Genomic DNA, 18,456 nt, shown 5'->3' with positions numbered 1-18,456 from the left:
ATCCATATAACAGGAAAACATAAATAGTTATAACCATCTGGCTATCCTTATCAACCTATTTCTACCTTTCTGAGATACAGTGATGTAATGTGTTATAAAAACACCTACCTCCATTGGAAACATTAAACTTGACTCCAAATTCTCCTCCAGGTCCTCCAGGACTGTGACTAGCTGTTAGAATAATTCCGCCAGCTGCTTTGATCTTTCGGATAATACATGAAACAGCAGGTGTGGATAAGATGCCATTCTGGCCAATAACCAGTCTTCCAATCTAAATGCACCAGAAAAATAAGTCTAATTACATTTGAGTGATGCTTGCATCTCATCTCTGAATGTTACCAACTTGCTAAATAATTATACCTATATATAATATATAGAAACATGACTCAATTCCCAATGTGGCTGGAAGCCCAGACCTATAATGCCAGTATTTAAGCTATCTCTGGAACAACTACTGTATAACTAAGAATTCTGGGAGTTAATCTGTTAGACCTCTGTTGGAGACAGACAATGTTTTGAATTTAATAGTGTGAAGTAGCCATATGTGGTCAAACTGGCTACTCCTCGTAAACAAATATTTCTTACAAAGATACAAATTATATTAATATATGGTAGGACTGAATTTGACCTTAACTTTAAAAAATAAAAAATGTAATCCTCAGTAAAAATTCATTAACTTCACCTGTGCAATTTGCTGAAATACTTAATTAACTTACACAAATTGTAAAGCATTTTGGCACCAACTATTTTATTATTTAGATAGCATACTTATACCTAAATATACACAAATTAGACTTTTTAGACACTATTGGCCAAATTCTGCTTTCACTTACACAGCTGGGAAGCAGGAGGAACTCCACTGAAGTCAATGAGCAGGATTTGGTCTACAGTAGACAGTAAAGCAGGGGCACCCAAACTTTGGAGGGTCACACAGGCCATTTGCCAAGAACGATATTTAGGCCCCAGGCCTGCTATTGGATACACATAGGCAGAACTATGCACCTACACAGAGCCCCATGGAAATCTATGGGGCCTCACACAAGTGCAAAGGTCAACTTTGTGGATCTGATTGCAGGGTTGGGGCTTTAATTAGCATAATGGAGAGCAGATAGCAACTGCCTTTCACAGAGTGGCCTTTCAGCTGGATCAAGGAGATCACTGTATGCTAGCGCCTACAGTCTCTGTGAGTCATACCTCTATATCTAAGACAAGGACACCAATGCCCTGGCTGTAGAACACTGTGACCTTCATTTGGCCTGCAGGGTCACTCTTTGGCTAGTCCTGTTGAAAAAAGTGTGAACCCCAAGCTACATTTGAACACAAGAAGTTTCTGTCCATTCTTAAAATACAGCAACTTTTTAGGGGGCAGTTATTAAACATGGACTCAACGCAGTCAGTATTAAGTGAAAATCCACCCCAAGGTTACAATTTCAAAAACCTTATTCTCATCCCTAGATGGACACTACAGTTTCAGCTCAATATAAATATAATCCAGGAATCAATCATAAATATACGTACAGGCATTTTATAAAAGAGTTCTAGTCAACGGGAAACAGGCAGATGATAAAACCAGTGGGAGACGTTAATGCCATAGACGAATAATGAGGCATTTGTATGCAGAACATTAAAGGGACGTTGCCGGCTTGATTTTTTTTTTTTAAACAGACTAATTTTAAAAATGTCAGTCAGTGTCTCTTTAAAAGAAAAGGTAGTACAGGAGTACAGCTCCCCCTCCCCTGCTAAAAGCAGGAGACCTCTGTCTCCTGTCCCCTTCTCTGGCTTGGGGAAAGTATAGATAACCCATCCTCATCGGCTGCTGAAATGGGGATTCACCAGGCAGGAAACTGAAGTGGGAGCAATTGAAATTCCCATCTTTCCTACCAACATGGGAAGCAGCAGCAGCATACAGTGAAGTAGAGATGTCCCTTATCTTGTCTCCTCTATATTAAGATCTGTTCCCTGCCCTTCCCTTCCCTCCCATTCTAAAGGCAGAGAAGGACAGAAGAGGAGACATGCTTCCCTTAACTTGCCCACCACTCCATGCGGAAAGAACTGTCATGGCCCTCGTCAGCTCCCTCTCCCCGCATGACGGTCCTCAGTGTGTGCATGCAAGACTGAATTGTGGAGAGACAAAGGGGAGAATGTGAGGTATAGTAGGATTGAGTGCTTGAGGAAGGAAGGAGAGTACAGATGTAGAGCTGGGCGGGAAACAGTTCTCCCATCTCATGAAACATTTTCAGAATTTGGGAAATGTTTCCCATTCTGAATTAGGATGAAAAGTCAATATTTCAAAAATGTTCATGAACTAAAAATCTGGGGGGCAAAATTGGTTCAGGTCAATTGAAAAGTTTCATTTCAATAATTTCAAAATCTTTTTATGTTTGAACTGGAAAACCAAACATTTTGATTTAAAAAATGTTAAAATGGTACGTTTCAACACTTCTGAACCTTTTTTTTAAAAATTGTGTCAAGAAATTTGTCAAAACTGACCTTTCCTACAAAAAAGTTGCAGTTTTGCTGAATCTGCATTTTTTTCAGTTTTCCAACCAGATCTATATAGAAGTGCCTAGAAGTGAAAAATTGAGAGTGCTACCTATGGAGAGGAATGGAGAAAGGGAGAACAGAGGGCAGGTGTGATCGGGTGTATGAGCCTCACACTGGTTAACCATGGGTTAACAGGAGTCATTTACGCACAGTATTAGGCATAATAGGTGATCAAACCAGCTATGGAGGAGCTGGGCTTTCAATAAAGGGAGCACTGAGCAGCAGAGGGAAGGCCAGGGACAGATCCAGGAAAGAGGTAACTGGGCGTTTCCTCTCTTGGGCTAAAGGCAGAGAGGAGCCTGGGAAGCCTGAAGCCGGAACCACAGGGTCCCGAGCCAGGAGGAAGCCTGGTAGGCCAGGACAGTGAATCCTGGGCCCAAGTGACATGGGTTAGGGGTTTGTTACAGGAGTGGGTGGGTGAGATTCTGTGGCCTGCGTTGTGCAGGAAGTCAGATTAGATGATCCTAATGGTCCCTTCTGACCTTAAAGTCTATGAGTCTATGATGGAAGAAGTGGTGGAAAACTTACTGATAGAGAGAGATGAAAAATTAAAGAAGAGAGGCAGACAGACAGGATGGGCAAAAGACTAGGGTTGAAATCCTGGAACCAGATTCACCCCCAAAACATTTGAGAGACATAGTCCAGAACACTGTAAAGGTTGCTAGTACTAGTGAGACTTTTCCTTCTGAACAAACCCTGGTTTTAGGTAATGAATCTCAGAAGGTTGTGAGAAAAGTATACAAAGCAATGTTGCTTCTTTTCTATTTTGCTTCTTAAAGGAAAGTTCATGATTAAATAGGAAATGAAGCTGTCACATCTTTTCAAATCAAAGTTGTGGGCACCATCAAGTCTTTATTCTTCAATAGTATTAGTTACAGCTGCAATAGGGAACTGTAACTCATGGTATGGTATCAGACACCAGGAAAGTGAGCAGGATGGCAAGTCACTTCTATTACAGATGTTGGATACACTGCATTCCATAGGGAACCCTGCTTCCTGTACTCTGGTCCTCCCTGAAATTCTTTCAACAGAGATCCTTGGTTATATATCACATTGGAAAAAAAAAGTTCCCCAGCTTTTCAGTGCCAAGCACTTTGGAATTTTGTATCTTGAAGTATTTGAACTCTCTGAGGAATGTGACAGAGATAATTGGATGCTAATTCAACTTTTGCTACTGGCTGTTGGGTCAGTTATTTGTAGAAGGTGGAAAAACCCTGACTCTCCATTCATTTTGGACACAGTTCAACAGCTGGGACCTTTCAGCTCTGTAAAACCTGTGCAGCTGTACTTTGATAAGGCTTAGAAATTCACTCACCTAATGTGTGCGTCTGTAGATTATTTTAGCAAAAAACAGATTATGTAAATTGGAATGAATGTTTGACAGCTAAACTAAGCACAAGATACTTTTTTTCAACTCTTACAAGTGGTTTTCCACTGTCCATCACAGCTTTGTGCTTTTAAACTGTTCAGAACATTACATTTGATTAACTGATCTTTCTATTTTGAGATTTGGGATATTAACCTCACATTCCCCCCACAATTTTATGCTGCTGACATTCATGGCGACTGTACATGTTTTTGTTGGGGGAGGGGGAGGCAGGCAAAGAAAAAAGATTTCAAAGTGGTGTTTATTAACTACATAAAGTCTTCAAAGAGTGTTTTATTCCTTAACAAAATACATATCTACCCTACTAGAACTGGTTGGGGGGAAAAATCCTGCAGAAAATATTGATGAAAACAAACAAAAGCTTTTGTCCCCAAGCAAACAAAATAAAAATCCCAAAATGTGTGGGTTTTTTTTATTTTTTTTCAATGTAAAATCAAAAGTTTCCATGGAAAGCAAACACTATCTGTGAAAATGTTCATTTAGTTAAAATCCCAATTTTCTGTTGAAAACCAGTTTTTCACAGAAACTTGTTTTTAATCAGACATACTGGAGGCAGTATATGTGCCTTTAATATGAATATTTGATACTGAATTTTGCATCTGCTTAATAGATGTTTTGAACAATGTGCTTTCTATTCCAGCTTCATGAGATCAGCCCTTCCATACATGGCCCTAAAACTGAATAATTAAAATCAGCCTCCACAAATGTGGAACTTAGTGCAAGTACTACATATATACACAGCTGGTCATTTGTGCTATCAGCAAGAGAGTGGGAGAACACAACTTTATTTATTCCTAAACCTTACAGTGAGTGTCATTTGTGCATGTTGTTGGAGTTGCATGAATCGATTTGTTTTTGTGGGATTCTCTCAGATGCTATCAGCCTTTGAATTAACTGTATCACTGCTGGACTCCCCTGCAACCTCTTCCAGATGGCAGAATAAAGCAGTCTTCTTCCAAGTGTCAACATTTGAAATGCTGTCACTTCACTGCTGATTAACAAACCATAGGGGGAAGTACTAAAAGTACATTTTTTCCAGGCTGGACATTTTAGTTCATTCAATGTGAAATGAAACGGATGTTTTACTAACTGACAGTTGGGGATTTCAAACTGCTTCACAAACACTTTCCACTTTCCCTATGCATAACTGCTGAAATACAATCCCTCTGAGACAGAACAAGGAAGCTATTTTGCAGGGCAAAATTGCTTCCATTTATTGTGGCCTGATTTTTGACAGATGCTTTTTTTTCCCCTTAGAAAATGGACAGGTTAAAAAACTTCATCCACCAGGAGACGAGCTGAAACCATCAGAATCTAAATAAACATTTCAGACCAGTTTTAGACCCAGGTTTGTGAGAGGAAAGGCCAGCATTTTTACTACTACACCTCCTACTGCTTTATTCCACCCAGTACTGTGCAACTAATTATAAGCGGAAATAAAGAAATAGAATTCTGAGTTGTTTTGAATTAGATTCTGTCCTTTTATGGCTTCTTTTCTGTCTGTGAGGCTGCTTATAGAAAGCATGCCACTTCTCTCAAGATCTTTATATTGGTGTTGTCACTTAACCACAACTGCCAAATAACCCTGAGGGGTTTGAGAAAATACACAGAATTGCTTGACAGAGTGCAACAAACTTTCTGCTAGCCTCCACAACTCTTTATGTATGAATATTTCTTTAAGGAACACAGAAGCATGTGGAAAACATATTTAAAATGTCTGTTTTGCATCTCAGCCCCCCCACACACTTTATTTTAAAAAATAATGAAGCATGTAGAACGGCTGCCATCTATGGCAATGACTCAATCTTCCAACTACAGCTGTCAGAGATGTGTGCCAGCTTTTAAACAGAGTTGCATATATACAAGCCAAAGGGAGTTGACGGGAATTATACTTCACAAAATGCATGAGAACAAGGCTGAATCTATGGAAGTGTTCAACTATGAATGCATATCTATTGCAGATCAGGGTAGATTACATCAACATATATGTCCAGTTCTATATTCCTGAAGAAGTTTTCTGTTTTGATGTTTTTGTACACAAAACCAAGTTATTTTAATATTAAACAAAGGAAATCTATTCAACATGACTCAGAATGCACAATTAATGTATTATACAGTGTGATCTTTTAACTGCTTTGTAATTTATATGTATTTCTGTTTACCTGACACTGCAGATTCTATTCTCCCATTGAAGTGGATGCTTTAATTCCTATTATTAACATTAATCTGAGTAAATTCCTTGCTCTCAGGAAGTAATACAGGCATGGGTCCTGGAACTATGGGTGCTGCACCCCCTGGCTTGAAGTGGTTTCCATCATATATGGGGTTTACAGTTTGGTTCAATGGCTCTCAGCACCCCCACTATACAAATTGTTCCAGCACCCTTGAATACAGGGATCTCATTTCTACACTAATGATGTTGAAGTGACTATACAAGTTCAGATAGCTAAGTATTTGTGCTGTGTATCAATAACGATCCCCACTGCAAAGAACTCGTCTCTTGAATCCTTGTGTGAAGCTCTGAAGTGCCCCCGTGAAAAGGCCTGAAGGCTGCGAAGAACTAAGCAGCACTTGCATATTAGTCATTCCCATGGAGCCTCTTCACTCAGGTATTTCTCTCTCTCACACACACTCTTGTCTCAGATGCTGCATGTTTTGTGTCAGAAGCAAACATTAAACTGACACTTAATTTTTAATCTTTAAATAATCAATTCTCAGATTTATTGACCTGACATTTAATAATCTGGTTTGGAAAAGTCAAACTGGTGCTCATTTACCCATTTCTAATTAAAGCACAGATAATACGCCCCTCACATTATTTGATACTGCTATGGCATGAAAAGCGTACCTCTGGCACGCAAAGATTTCAACTGCTGCAAGACTACAATCATTTAAAGTTCTTTATAATACTACACTCTGTATTGTATTCCATATTAGTTTCTGTCATTTTGTATATAGCATCTGCAGCAAGACCAGACTTTTAGCAAACTTAAGGCTGAAAGAATGGCTACCCTAACAAATACTTTGCCAGATTACTTTTAAGCATTGCTGCCACATGCAGCTGTGCATTTTCAGACGATACAGTAGATTAACATGGAGTCACTTTTTTTTTTATTCTCCCAGTAATCTCTCACATGCTTCAGTCAATTAAGCTTGAAAACACATGAAGCAAGTAGATTATGTCCTGAACACTGTGGATCTCTGCTTTCATATCTTTTACTATGGCCTCCCCTGTTTTTGTGTGGCCGAGCAGCATGCTAGAGGGGCAGAGATAGTATTAGTTATTTATACAGTACCAGCAGGGTTTACATGGAAGATAATGGAAAATACAAACAATGTTGTATTAAAAAGACAACTGGAAACTACCCAAGGCAGCGGGCAGGCAAGTTAAACTGCTAAACTCAAGCATTACTAAGTGTGGCAGTACATCCCTCTCTGTGGAACACTGCTATGCAATACGGGGGGCTGACGGGGGAAAAACCATGAACTGCATTGCAGGGTTCCTATCTGCCCAGTGATCCCATTTGTAAACTTAAACCTATCATATACTCTGAATCAGGAATTGGCCAATCATCAGCTGTTCACATCACAATAGATGGGGGTGGAGGGCTTTCACCCTGGTTCCTTCTGACTTTAGGACACCAGCACAAAATCATTGCAGTGCTGAGCAGGAAAGCAAGATCATGCCTATGGTGGTTCTCCTACCTCATAGCACTGTAAAGACTGCTTCTTTCACATGGCTATTGAGGCAGTAAGCAGGTGCAGAAAGCGGGACATGATTCTCTCTGCTCCTGCAATTGCTTTTACGGCCAAATCACAGCATCCTGGTTCTGTTGGGCTGGATTTTGGGAAAAGAGACCCATCAGCCAGGTATCTCTGCAGGATGTGATTACTAGCCGGTCCCATATGGGCCTTCCACATGCAGCTCAAGAGCACAACCAGCAGCTAGCCACTGCAGGCTAACCCATCCCTACTCTGGTCGCACATAATTAAGAATCAAACGAAGTATACATTGGCTACCATGCTGAGTGGGCCAGATTATGGCTGCCCTGTAGTGGGGCCCACAGACAGAATGCTGGGTGACTCACAAAACAAGAACAAGGGGGCATCCAGGCCACTGAATGACAACACATTTAAAGCTGATAAAAGAAAATATTTTATTATTTTTACATACTGGAGGCATGATTTACCATAGGACTGGCTGTGCCTCCTCCATGGTAGAGATGCAAGCTGAGTTTGACAGCACAATTTGGCCAACACCCTCCTGGAACTCTGGCCTGGGTAAAGGCTCTGAATACAATTTCATCAAGGCATCCCTAGGTTTCCTTTGATCCTTCTCAGGGGCAGCTCACGTCTCTCCCTGCAACACCAGTGCCTCTCCTTTGAGTGAATTCCTTCTCTCCCAAGGAGGGGGCTCTTCTGCCTTCAGGAGTGATCCCTTTCTCTCCCCTGCTTTCATGGCTAATAACACAAGGAGTTATCCAAGCTGATATGATGATAAATTAGCTATGTCCCCAGAAAGGTTAAGATACTTTACCAGCAGACATATTTTCACTGTAAAAGTATACAGTATATTGTTAGTATTAGCTCAAAAATCTAAAGTAATTAAGCTTTCTGTGATATTAGAGGAAGTGGAGGTGTAAGTTTGCTGTGGAGGTGAAGAGTCATTGTGTGTGGAGGCAGGAAGGTATTTGAATGTCAGTGTAGCCTTACCTGTTGGTCTCCTGGAGTTGTAATGACTTCATTGTCAGGGAATGTACCAGAGTAACCTTATATCTAAGGGTTTGTGTGGGAATTGTGAGGAGAAATTTGCCCCCTGACAAACGCAACTTGGAGTGACATTAACAGAGCAAACTCTGTGTCTGGCAAAACTTCCCATAATTCAGCAGGGGAGCTCTGCTCCAACAAAGCACAGTAAGTTTGTCAAACTGACCTGGTAAGAATGGCCAGTGAAGACCCAAAAGGAGTGCTGGAGTGCAAAAGGGAGGGCAAAATGGGGGATGTGACAGGGAGATTGAAGGGATGGGAGAGAAATAGGCAGGGATACAGGCATAGGCACGGACTTCCCCTCTGCCCAGTGAGTGCTCGATCCTCCCTCACCCTTGGCCCTGCCCTGCCTCTTCTACATCTCCTCCCCTGAGCGCGCTGCGTCCCCACTCCTTCCCCTCCCTCCCGGAAAGTCCTAAGTGCCGCCAAACAGCTCTTAGGCAGTGAGGGGCAGGGGGAAGCACTGGGTGGGAGGGAGAGGGAGGAGCGGGGATGCGGTGTGATCGAGTGGGGGGGCTTGGCTGCCGGTGGGTGCGGCGCACCTGCTAATTTTCCCCATGGGTGCTCCAGCCTCAAGCACCCACAGAGTCGGCACCTATGGACACAGGCATCTGGCTAACAGGAAGTCTTACCTCTGGTGCTACCTGGACCATTGGTTCACCAATCCCTGATCCTCCAGCTCCTCTGATTCCTGGTGCCCACCCTCCTGGTTCCTCAGCCCCTTAGGCCTCATGGCCACCACCTCCTCTGTACTCCTGGTTCTCCCAAAGGGAAGGTGCTAGCTGGCTCACACTAGTGTTTGCGGAGCTAGACCCGGATCCACAAAGATGTTTAGGCTCCTAATGTCCATTGACTTCAATGAAAAGGTAGGTGACCTTTGTGGATCTGGGCCGTAGCGGCCAGCTAGGTTACACGAGAGGAGAGCTCCTGCTGCAGCATCCTGCTCCTGGCTCAGAACACCAGGACTCCCTTGTTTGGTGAGCCCAAACAGGTCTTCTGTGCAGTGATGGTAGAGAGAGCTACTTTCTGCTGCCTTTTCCTCCAACAGTCATCCTAAATGCCTACCCACAGCCTCCTTCAGCCTGCCTCCACAGCCTGCACACTCCTCCATGGCTAGCCACCACAGATGCTTTCATCCTCATGCCTCCCCAGAGTTCTGCTCATGCCCTATACTTCCTGTGCCACTTCACAAAGTCCCTCACTGCCCAGAGCCCTGTGCCCTCCTCCAGTAAGCTCTTTACACATAATACTTGTCTGTTTCAAAATCTCTCTCGTCTATCAGCTCCTGATTGCTAAACTCATTTCTAAAATATGTTTTCACCAAAATAACTTTTAAATGTTAACGTCACATCAGAGATATTGTAAAGATGAATTACTGGGTACAATTTGAAATGTGTACAACTTTTACTTTCAAAGTTAAAAGAACCCAAAGAAAGGACTGAAAAACAGGTTTAAAATTTTCATAATGTTTTTTCTGCAAAAATTAGTAAATTACTACTAAAGATTACATAAAAAATTAAACTCTCTCGAAGAGTTATTGTGACAAATTTGGAGAGTTAATAAATCATTATAATATAAAATAGAAGGATTTTGGTCCCGCTTTAAGTGGAAATTTCAAGGCTACATAACCAATATCTCCAGAATAAATATATGTACCCATTTGTACATGTGAAAGAATTCATCAGAAGAATTGATCATCTTATGCTTCTCTGAGATTTTTGACAGCGGAGCAGAATGTACTGCAAGCAACTGCAGCACTAGTCATTATAAATAATTTGTTTGACACTCTTGTCTTTTTCCCATACATTTAGGTCTAAAAACAATAGAGAAGAAATTATTTTCATGGTGATATACACACAGCACAAGGTCAAAACATGTAAGTGCTCTGACTGTGAAAAATAAAAAACTTACTTCACTTTCGCATTCTTGAAAAATATCCATCCTGCAATAAGTATAAACTTGATATACACCTACTGAATCTTCAGTCATTCCACAGGGTTCAATTTTCTCATGCAGAGTCAAAAAGCATTTCTCAGCTTCCCTACCAATCTCAGTCTAAAATAAGGAGTCAAAGAGCATGATAAGACTGCTTCTGTGGATTTTCAGGATCACCCTCGTTATACATAAAAAAAATCTCTACCCTGCTGAAGTCTCACGGCACATCCTAAAGGGCATATCAAACGGCATTAGGCATACAGCTCAGGCATTAGATACGCATATGAAAGGTCAGATTACAAGTAACAATCCTTTACATTTTTAGTATCTATTCAATACCACCCACATCTAAAAGCATTTTCCCCCTTCTTACACGATGTCTCTAATTCTGGCTGCTCCTTTTTCTCATTACCACTTGCCTGTGATATTAGATTAAAAGTTCTTTGAGGCACGGACCACCTTTTCATCATACATATTACAGTATCTAGCACAATGGGGCCTTGATCTCTGAGTGGCACAACTGAGTGCTACCACAATACAATTAAAATACTAATAAATACAAATTCCTTCTGGATTGAGATGAAGAGCCAAATACAACTGAAACATTTTCCTCCCAGTTTTAAATAATCTGTTTTATCGCCAGCACATAAAATATTAAAATCCACAACAAAATAAAATATAACATTTAGAGACAAAGAAAGCAATACATGCTCATCAGACCATCTGTGGTAAATCAGAGGAAATTACTGCCTTTGATAAGTGGGTTTATGGGCATGTCTCTGCGTCTTTGTTACTCAAGTAGTAAATTACGGTTAAAATTAAAGCTAACCCCATAAAGTCATGACACTACATTTTGTCATTTGGAGATAAAAATCTAAGGGAAATAATGAGGAGACGTGCAGAAAGGAGGGTTTTAAACATGGAAAAGGAGGATGAGAAATATGGCTCAGATCTTTGACAAGAAGGAAACGTGGGTGTAATATGTGAAGGATGTGGGAGAAGGGTGACCACGGATGGGCAAAGGATGGTGTAGGGAGAAATAAGTGTTGATGCAATCGGTGCAGTAGTGGGGAGAAGAGTGTAGTGGGTGGAGGGGTGCTAAAGAGGGAAGAGTGGTTTCAGAAAAGGAAGAACGTGGGTGCAATGGGTGGCAGGACAGACAAGGGAGAGAATGGGCAGATGCAGCATGTGAAGAAGAGGGAAAGAATGGAGGGTTAGAGTAGGGAGGTGAGGATGAAAAGTGAGAGGAGGAAATCATGGATGAGTGCAGACAGGGAGGGGAAAAGGAGAGTGAGACTGCAAGAGGCTGATGGATGACGGTGAGGAATAAGGGGGTTGTAATGTGTGAAGGAGCAAAAGAAGATATAGAGATGCATTATGTGGATGGGCATAGGGATGACAGTGGAAAGGGTGCGGGAATGCTTTTGGTGGATGGGCACAGAGAAAATGGGGGTTCAGTAAGTAGGGTTGCCAATTTTGGTTGGATGTATTCCTGGAGATTTAATCACATGACATAATCTTTAAAGATAAATCTTTAATTCCTGGAGACTCCAGGCCAATTCTGGAGGGTTGGCAACGCTAGCAGTAAGTGGAGGGATTAGATAGATTGGTGGCAGTGTGTGCGTGATACAGAACACTGCCACCATAGGTGCCGGAATTAGGGGTGCTGGAGATGCTGCTGCACCCCCTAGCTTGAAGTGGTTTCCATTATATACACAGTTTACAGATTGGTTTAATGGCTCTCAGCACCCCCACTGCACAAGTTGTTCCAGGACCCCTGACTGCCACAAAGATGGGTGGGTGCAGTGAATAGACAAGGGGAGCAGTGGGCACAAGAGTAGCCCTAGAGCTGCAGTGGGCAGGTGGGGGAGCAGACAGCACAGGATTGTGGATGGTGGGGAAGTGGAGTACCCCGGGCTGCACAGGATGGCTGGGGGAAGCAAAGGACATGGGGATGCAAAAGGTGCAGTGGGTACATGAGGGACAGAGGTCATGGGGCTGCAAAGAGGGCAAGAGACTGCAGAGTGGAGGTGACATGGGGAAATGGAGGGCATAGGGGTGCAGTGGGTTGATGTGGGAGCAAAGGACATGGGTTTGCTGTTGGTGGATGAGTGCAGGAGGAGCCACCGAAGGGAATGGAGGGATGCAGGGGATGCAGAGGGCATGGACCTGCAATGGCAGAATCAGGGCACAGAGGGCATGAGGACTTGATGGATAGGTGGATAGTGGGGAGCAGAGGGTACAGGGCTGCAGTGGGTGAGTGCCTAGTGGAGAGCAGAAGGCATAAGGGTGCAGTGGGTGGATCGGGGCATGGTGGTGCAAATGGCACAAGGGTGGACTGGGACAGGGAGAGGCAGAGGCCACAGGGCTGTAGCAAGTAGGTGGATAGTGGGAAGCAGAGGACCCAAGGACTCAGTGGGAGAATGGGGAAGAACTGGGTGGGTAGGGGGGTTCAGAGAACAAGGGGGGTGAGTGGGTACAGGAGAACAGTGGGTGGATGTGGGGGATGCAGAGGGTACAGGGCATGGGGCAATGGGGTCCTGAGGGCAGAGTGCACCAAGGGCACAGGGGGCAATGAGGGCATGCAGGAGGGGGGTGTTGAGGCCCCAGGGGAGCAGAGGGCACAGGGGCAATGGGTGGGGGGGGGTACAGAGAGCACAGGGGGAAGAGATGAGGGGATGCAGAGATGGGGTGCTGAGGCCCCAGGGGAGCAGAGGGCACAAGGGCAATGGGTAGGTGGTGCTTACGGCCCAGGGAGCAGTGAGGGAATGCAAAGAGGGTGCTGAGGGCCCAGGGGAGCAGAGGGGGAATGGGTGGGGATGCAGAGTGCATGAGGGGGCAATGAAGGGATGCAGGGGTGCTGAGGCCCCAGGTGGATCAGAGGGGCAGTAGGTGGGGATGCAGAGCGCAAGGAGCCAGTGAGGGGATGTTCCCGGGGTGCTGAGGCCCCCGGTGGATCAGAGGGGCAGTGGGTGGGGGGTTCCGAGCGCAATTGGGGCCAGTGAGGGGATGTTCCCCGGGGGGGGGGTGCTGAGGCCCCAGGTGGATCAGAGGGGCAGTGGGTGGGGGGTGCCGAGCGCAATGGGGGCCAGTGAGGGGATGTTCCCCGGGGGGTGGGGGTGCTGAGGCCCCAGGTGGATCGGAGGGGCAGTGGGTGGGGGGTTCCGAGCGCAATGGGGGCCAGTGAGGGGATGTTCCCCGGGGGGGGTGCTGAGGCCCCAGGTGGATCGGAGGGGCAGTGGGTGGGGGGTGCCGAGGGCTGGGAGCCGCAGCTCGGCTGGCTCACCCCGTTGGCCGCGGCCATCTGCACGACGATCTCGGTGGCGGTCCGGCTGAAGTACCTGCCGTCGCTCCCCACCACCATGGTGCAGCCCTGGCGGTCGCGCAGGTCGATGGAGGAGAGCAGGCTCTGCACGAAGTTGGGCAGGTAGTTGCGCTGGCTCTCGAAGAGCCCCGTGGGCCGCCGCAGCCCCCCGCCGCCCGTCGGCTTCTGGTCCTGGTAGGGGGCGGTCTGCACCGTGAGCACCGGGATGGGGCTCCCCTCCATCGCTGCCGCGGCCGCCCCCCCAGCGGCTCCCAGTCCCCTCGCGTCCGCACGGAACCGGCCGCCGAGAGTTAATCCAGCCCCGCGGCCGCCTGCCTCCGGAGCGGGGCTCGCCTCGCCTCAGCTCCTCGGCAGCGAGCGCCGCCCCCGCCGCCTTGGGCTCGCCCTGCCCCGGCCCGAGCTCGGCGGACTCTCGCCTCAAACACTGCTCGGGAAACTTAGCCGGGAGCAGAGGAGACCCCGGGGCTCCTCCCTCCACTGCGCGCTGGGCGGCGAACTGGCTCCTCCTTTTGAACAAGGACACCAGGGGCTTGCCAGAGCTTTGCCCCAGCCCAAAATAACCCTGGAAAGAGAAGCTGAGAATTGTTTTCCCCTGCCAGAGATGTAACTGGAGGCGTGGGGGGCTGAGCGTCACGCATTTGTTCCAGGGGATCACGTACTGTCAGCCCTGGAGCTTTTCCTTCTTCTTGCACACAGCAACCCCAACCCCTGGTGGCTCAGAAATCGCAGCAGCTGAACAGCTGGGGATTTCAAGCACCGAGTGCTGCAGCGCTGTGTCAGATCAGTAATAATGTCATGGGAATTTTCACTTCTGCGGCACCTCCCATCTGAGAAGCTCACCGGGCTTCACAAATATTAAGGAGGGACCCAGGAGAGCTCGGGAAAAGACAGATAGGGAAACTGGGGAATAGAGGGCCTCCAAGGCAGCCTACGGGAGATTCAAGAACGTAAGAGTAGCACGAAATCAAATCCTGTGTCCCCTGCTTAATTTGTGATGAAATAGGTGCTGGGGCTCAAACAATTTTTTTTCCCATGCATCAAGCCCTGAGAGTTGATGCAGCAGAGGTGCCAGGGGTATGAACTGCCAAGCCTAAAGGAGACAGGGCACAAATTAAGCACTGCCTGTGACTTTACTACAATGCCATCCTTGCACACCGACTCTCCCAAAAGGGGACATTTCATAGAGGTCTGCTGCACTGACCCTCAACGACCCATGATACTAAACCCAGGGAAATTTAATGGATTTCTATTCTAATAATTCCATTACTGAGGAATAGTTTGGTACAGAGACAAACAATTGATCTACCTGCCTGAGGTTTCCCATTTAGAAAATTGAGGTCACTTTCTCACAAGGATGTTGTGAGGACTGGTGAATTCATAGGTATAGAGTACTTTGAAGAGTAATCAATGAGAATAAAAACACACAAGAGTTTTAAAGGCTAGGCAAAGCTGGCAACCTACAGTTAAGATTGACTTAAACCAGGTGTAGACAAACTACTGCCCTGGGGGGCCACATCCGATCCTCCAGGCATTTTAATCTGGCCCTCAAGTTCCTGCCGGGAAGTGGGGTCCGGGGCTTACCCCGCTCTAGTGCTCCAGCCGGGGAGTGGAGTCAGGATCTTGCCCCACTCCGCACAGCTCCCGGAAGCAGTGGTACGTTCCCCCTCCGGCTCCTATGTGGGGCAGCCAGGGGGCTCCGCCAGGGCCGGTGCAAGGATGTTTCGCACCCTAGACGAAACTTCCACCTTGCGCCCTCCCCCCCGCCCTGAGGCACCCTCCTCCCACGGCAGCTCCCCATCCCCCACCCTCCGCCCTGAGGCACACCCCCCAGCCCCAGCTCCCTCTACCTAAATGCCGGCAGCGACCGGGGCGGCCGAAGATACGGCCGCCCCAGTCGCTGCCGAAGAAAATGGTGTCCCCCAAATCCTAGCAGCCTAGGCGACCGCCTAGGTCGCCTAAATGGTTGCACCGGCCCTGGGAGCTGCCCACTGTGCTGCAGTGCCAGGGGACTAGCAGAATGGAGAAATGGCCAAATCATTAGTGGTCTCAATAAGGAGAGGGGCAGAATCACTGGAATTATGGGTGTGAGGAGAGGTGAAGAAGAGGCAATGAGGAATTGGGGTAAGGAGAAAAGGAGGGTAGAGGGGAGAGCCACCAAGAAGTAGGTTGGGGGCGGGGTGAGAAGAGGTGCAGAGCCAGGAACAAGAAATTGAGGAGTGGGTAGTTAGAAGGGACATTGTGTGTGTGTGGAGCGGGGGGGTAGTGTATAAAGATCTAGACAAAAAGCAGCATACATTTAAAACAAACCATGCCAGATACTAAAGAGGCTAGTCTCAAGTGTTTGTATAACTCAGGGATATACTGGCCGTTTGCTTGGAGTCCAATCTCAGTTTTATGGTTGGCATGGCACTTATATAGCATTTTAATCCATAGATATCATCTCAAACTGTTTTGCCAGGGACAGTAAATATCATTATCAGCATTTTTACAGGTGGGGAAAATGAGGCACAAAGAGGCACTATGACTTGCTCAAGGCCACCCAGCAGATTGGTGGTAGAGCTGGGGCTAGATCCTAGGTTTCCCAAGTTCCACTCTTCTGCCCTACCTGCAGCACCAAGCTGCTTCCTGTGGTGTCCGTGGTTGGAATGACCTGGAGGTCATTAATCCTGGTGCAGGGAGTGGAGGGTTACAAACCTCAATGGGAGGAGGGTTCTAGTATGGAAAAAACTGAGACTCCCTGGACTAGACATCTAACCATGGATATTTGCCTTATTCTCTAATATGTGTTAATTTCAAGAGGCTGGCGTTTCTATCTGCACATTTTAAAACTTAATATTTCCTTTGATTTCATCAGAAATACAGAGCCTACTATTGGACATATGGTAGTTGTGTACTACAGTCTCAGCCTCTGCCTTACGCAGTCACCGGTTATAATATCTAGAAATATAGCACTCTCTTTGGTGGCCATAACTAACAAGCTTCCCTGGAGCTGGCAACTAAAAGAAACAACCAGGCATTTATGTTCCACTACTGTGTTACCAATGTACAGCCCAAAGTCTCCAATTATCAAGCTACAGCTGAGGATATTTTTTCCAGTTTTATTTGATATGGGATAAAAAAATGCAGTTTAAAAGGATTAAGCTATACAGTGAATTGTTAATTTAATGCCAGCTAGAAAGAGTGAAATTTAGACCATGAAATAATATATCTGCCAAGCTTCTGAAGTATACCAGTAGGAGACCATTTGGAGAAGGCCATTCAGTTGGCACCATCTGTAAGGCATAGTTTGTCATAGTTACAGAGCGTGATATCATCTGAGCACAATAGCCTTGAGGGCCTGATTTTCAGAGGTGCTGAGCATCTGCTTCTCCCCCTGACTTCAGCTGGCGCTGTGCTTTTTCTTGCACCTCACAAAATCAAACCTTTATTCTCTGGCTGCTTCAGCATACGATTTTTTTTTCAAAAAAATATATCCTGTCAGAATTTCAGTCAAATGAATCAAGCTTTCCAATATTCCTTTAATCCATGAGACAGAGTAACCATAACTGGAAGTGTATAACTTCTAGATTACCGTATATGGGGAAATCTCTTGCTAAATCACCGTTTGGCAACATGTTGATTCTTGGCAGCATGAATAGATTCTCTCACAGAATGTGTCTCTGCTGCACAGGGGAGAGGGAGCGCGGAGAGTACACATGCAATTTCACGCAGGATAGTATTGGATATGTTCTAAATTTGCAATTAGAAACTGTGTGTAAACTGCTTGAGTTCAGTGGGAGAGGTGGGTGTTCTGCCTCTCAGGATCATGTCTTGCCACACAAGGAGAAAACACAAGTTCTGACAAAAAATACCTATAAGGAAGACCTAGAGTGTGCTCAGACTACCTGTCATGGCTCAGCCATGGAATTTAATTCATTAGTTTGAACAGATAAATATAGTTATAATGCCCCCTTCTTCCTGGTGAACAACTTGTCCAAAGTGGATCTCAGACATCTCTGGGGGGGTTTTTTTGTTTTTTTTTTTTTGTTTTTTTGTTTTAAATTTTATCTGCACCTCATCCACTTTAAGCCTTAGCCACATGAGTCTATTCTAACATCTTCCCACCAGTCCACATTCCCTCTTACTTACCAGTTGCACCAGGTATAATTAATGAAGAATCTATTTCGTATCCTGCACTTTCCAGAAGTGTTTGTAATAACTTCCATGTACAGGAAAAATCTTGCATAGAGAAGTAAATACCAACCTGGACTTGTTTAATAAAACAAACAAAACAAACAAAAAAACTTTATAGCTGTGGAAGGCTTTTCTAGTGGCAGAGGAGAGCATGCTTCCCTTGCAGGTAGTGCATTTTATAGCTCTGAGACTGGTAGCTTGCACATGCCTAAGATTTTGTATACAGTTTACAGGTTATTTTAACTATTACCTGCAATCTTTTTTCCTAACATCTAGTAAAAAAGATTTACCAAACTGCAGAAAGAAAACCTGTATCATATAAGAG

The 18,456-nt window shown here is 45.3% G+C and overlaps 1 protein-coding gene across 4 annotated transcripts in view; it reads right to left on the bottom strand.

Annotated features, from left to right (window-relative positions):
• PGM5 (phosphoglucomutase 5) overlaps positions 1 to 14,662 on the bottom strand; it is a 119,091-nt gene extending 104,429 nt beyond the window's left edge. Inside the window, exons 1-4 of one of the 4 annotated variants that reach the window (XM_039545548.1) lie at positions 13,920 to 14,056; positions 10,610 to 10,753; positions 8,122 to 8,392; positions 109 to 271 (exon numbers count right to left, since the gene is read on the bottom strand). In XM_039545548.1, coding sequence (XP_039401482.1) covers positions 109 to 271; positions 8,122 to 8,124 — 166 coding nt within the window. In that variant the 5' untranslated portion in view covers positions 8,125 to 8,392; positions 10,610 to 10,753; positions 13,920 to 14,056. Of the gene's footprint in view, positions 1 to 108; positions 272 to 8,121; positions 8,393 to 10,354; positions 10,373 to 10,609; positions 10,754 to 13,919 lie in introns of those variants that run through there. The other 3 variants (XM_039545549.1, XM_039545550.1, XM_039545547.1) reach the window with 3 other exon arrangements.
• Positions 14,663 to 18,456: the final 3,794 nt, after the last annotated feature.

Source organism: Mauremys reevesii, linkage group 6 (genome assembly GCF_016161935.1).
Source record: "Mauremys reevesii isolate NIE-2019 linkage group 6, ASM1616193v1, whole genome shotgun sequence".
In the NCBI taxonomy this organism is placed as follows: Eukaryota; Metazoa; Chordata; order Testudines; family Geoemydidae; genus Mauremys; species Mauremys reevesii.
The sequence above is the reverse complement of the archived record's forward strand: the minus strand, read 5'-3'. Positions and strand labels throughout refer to the sequence as shown.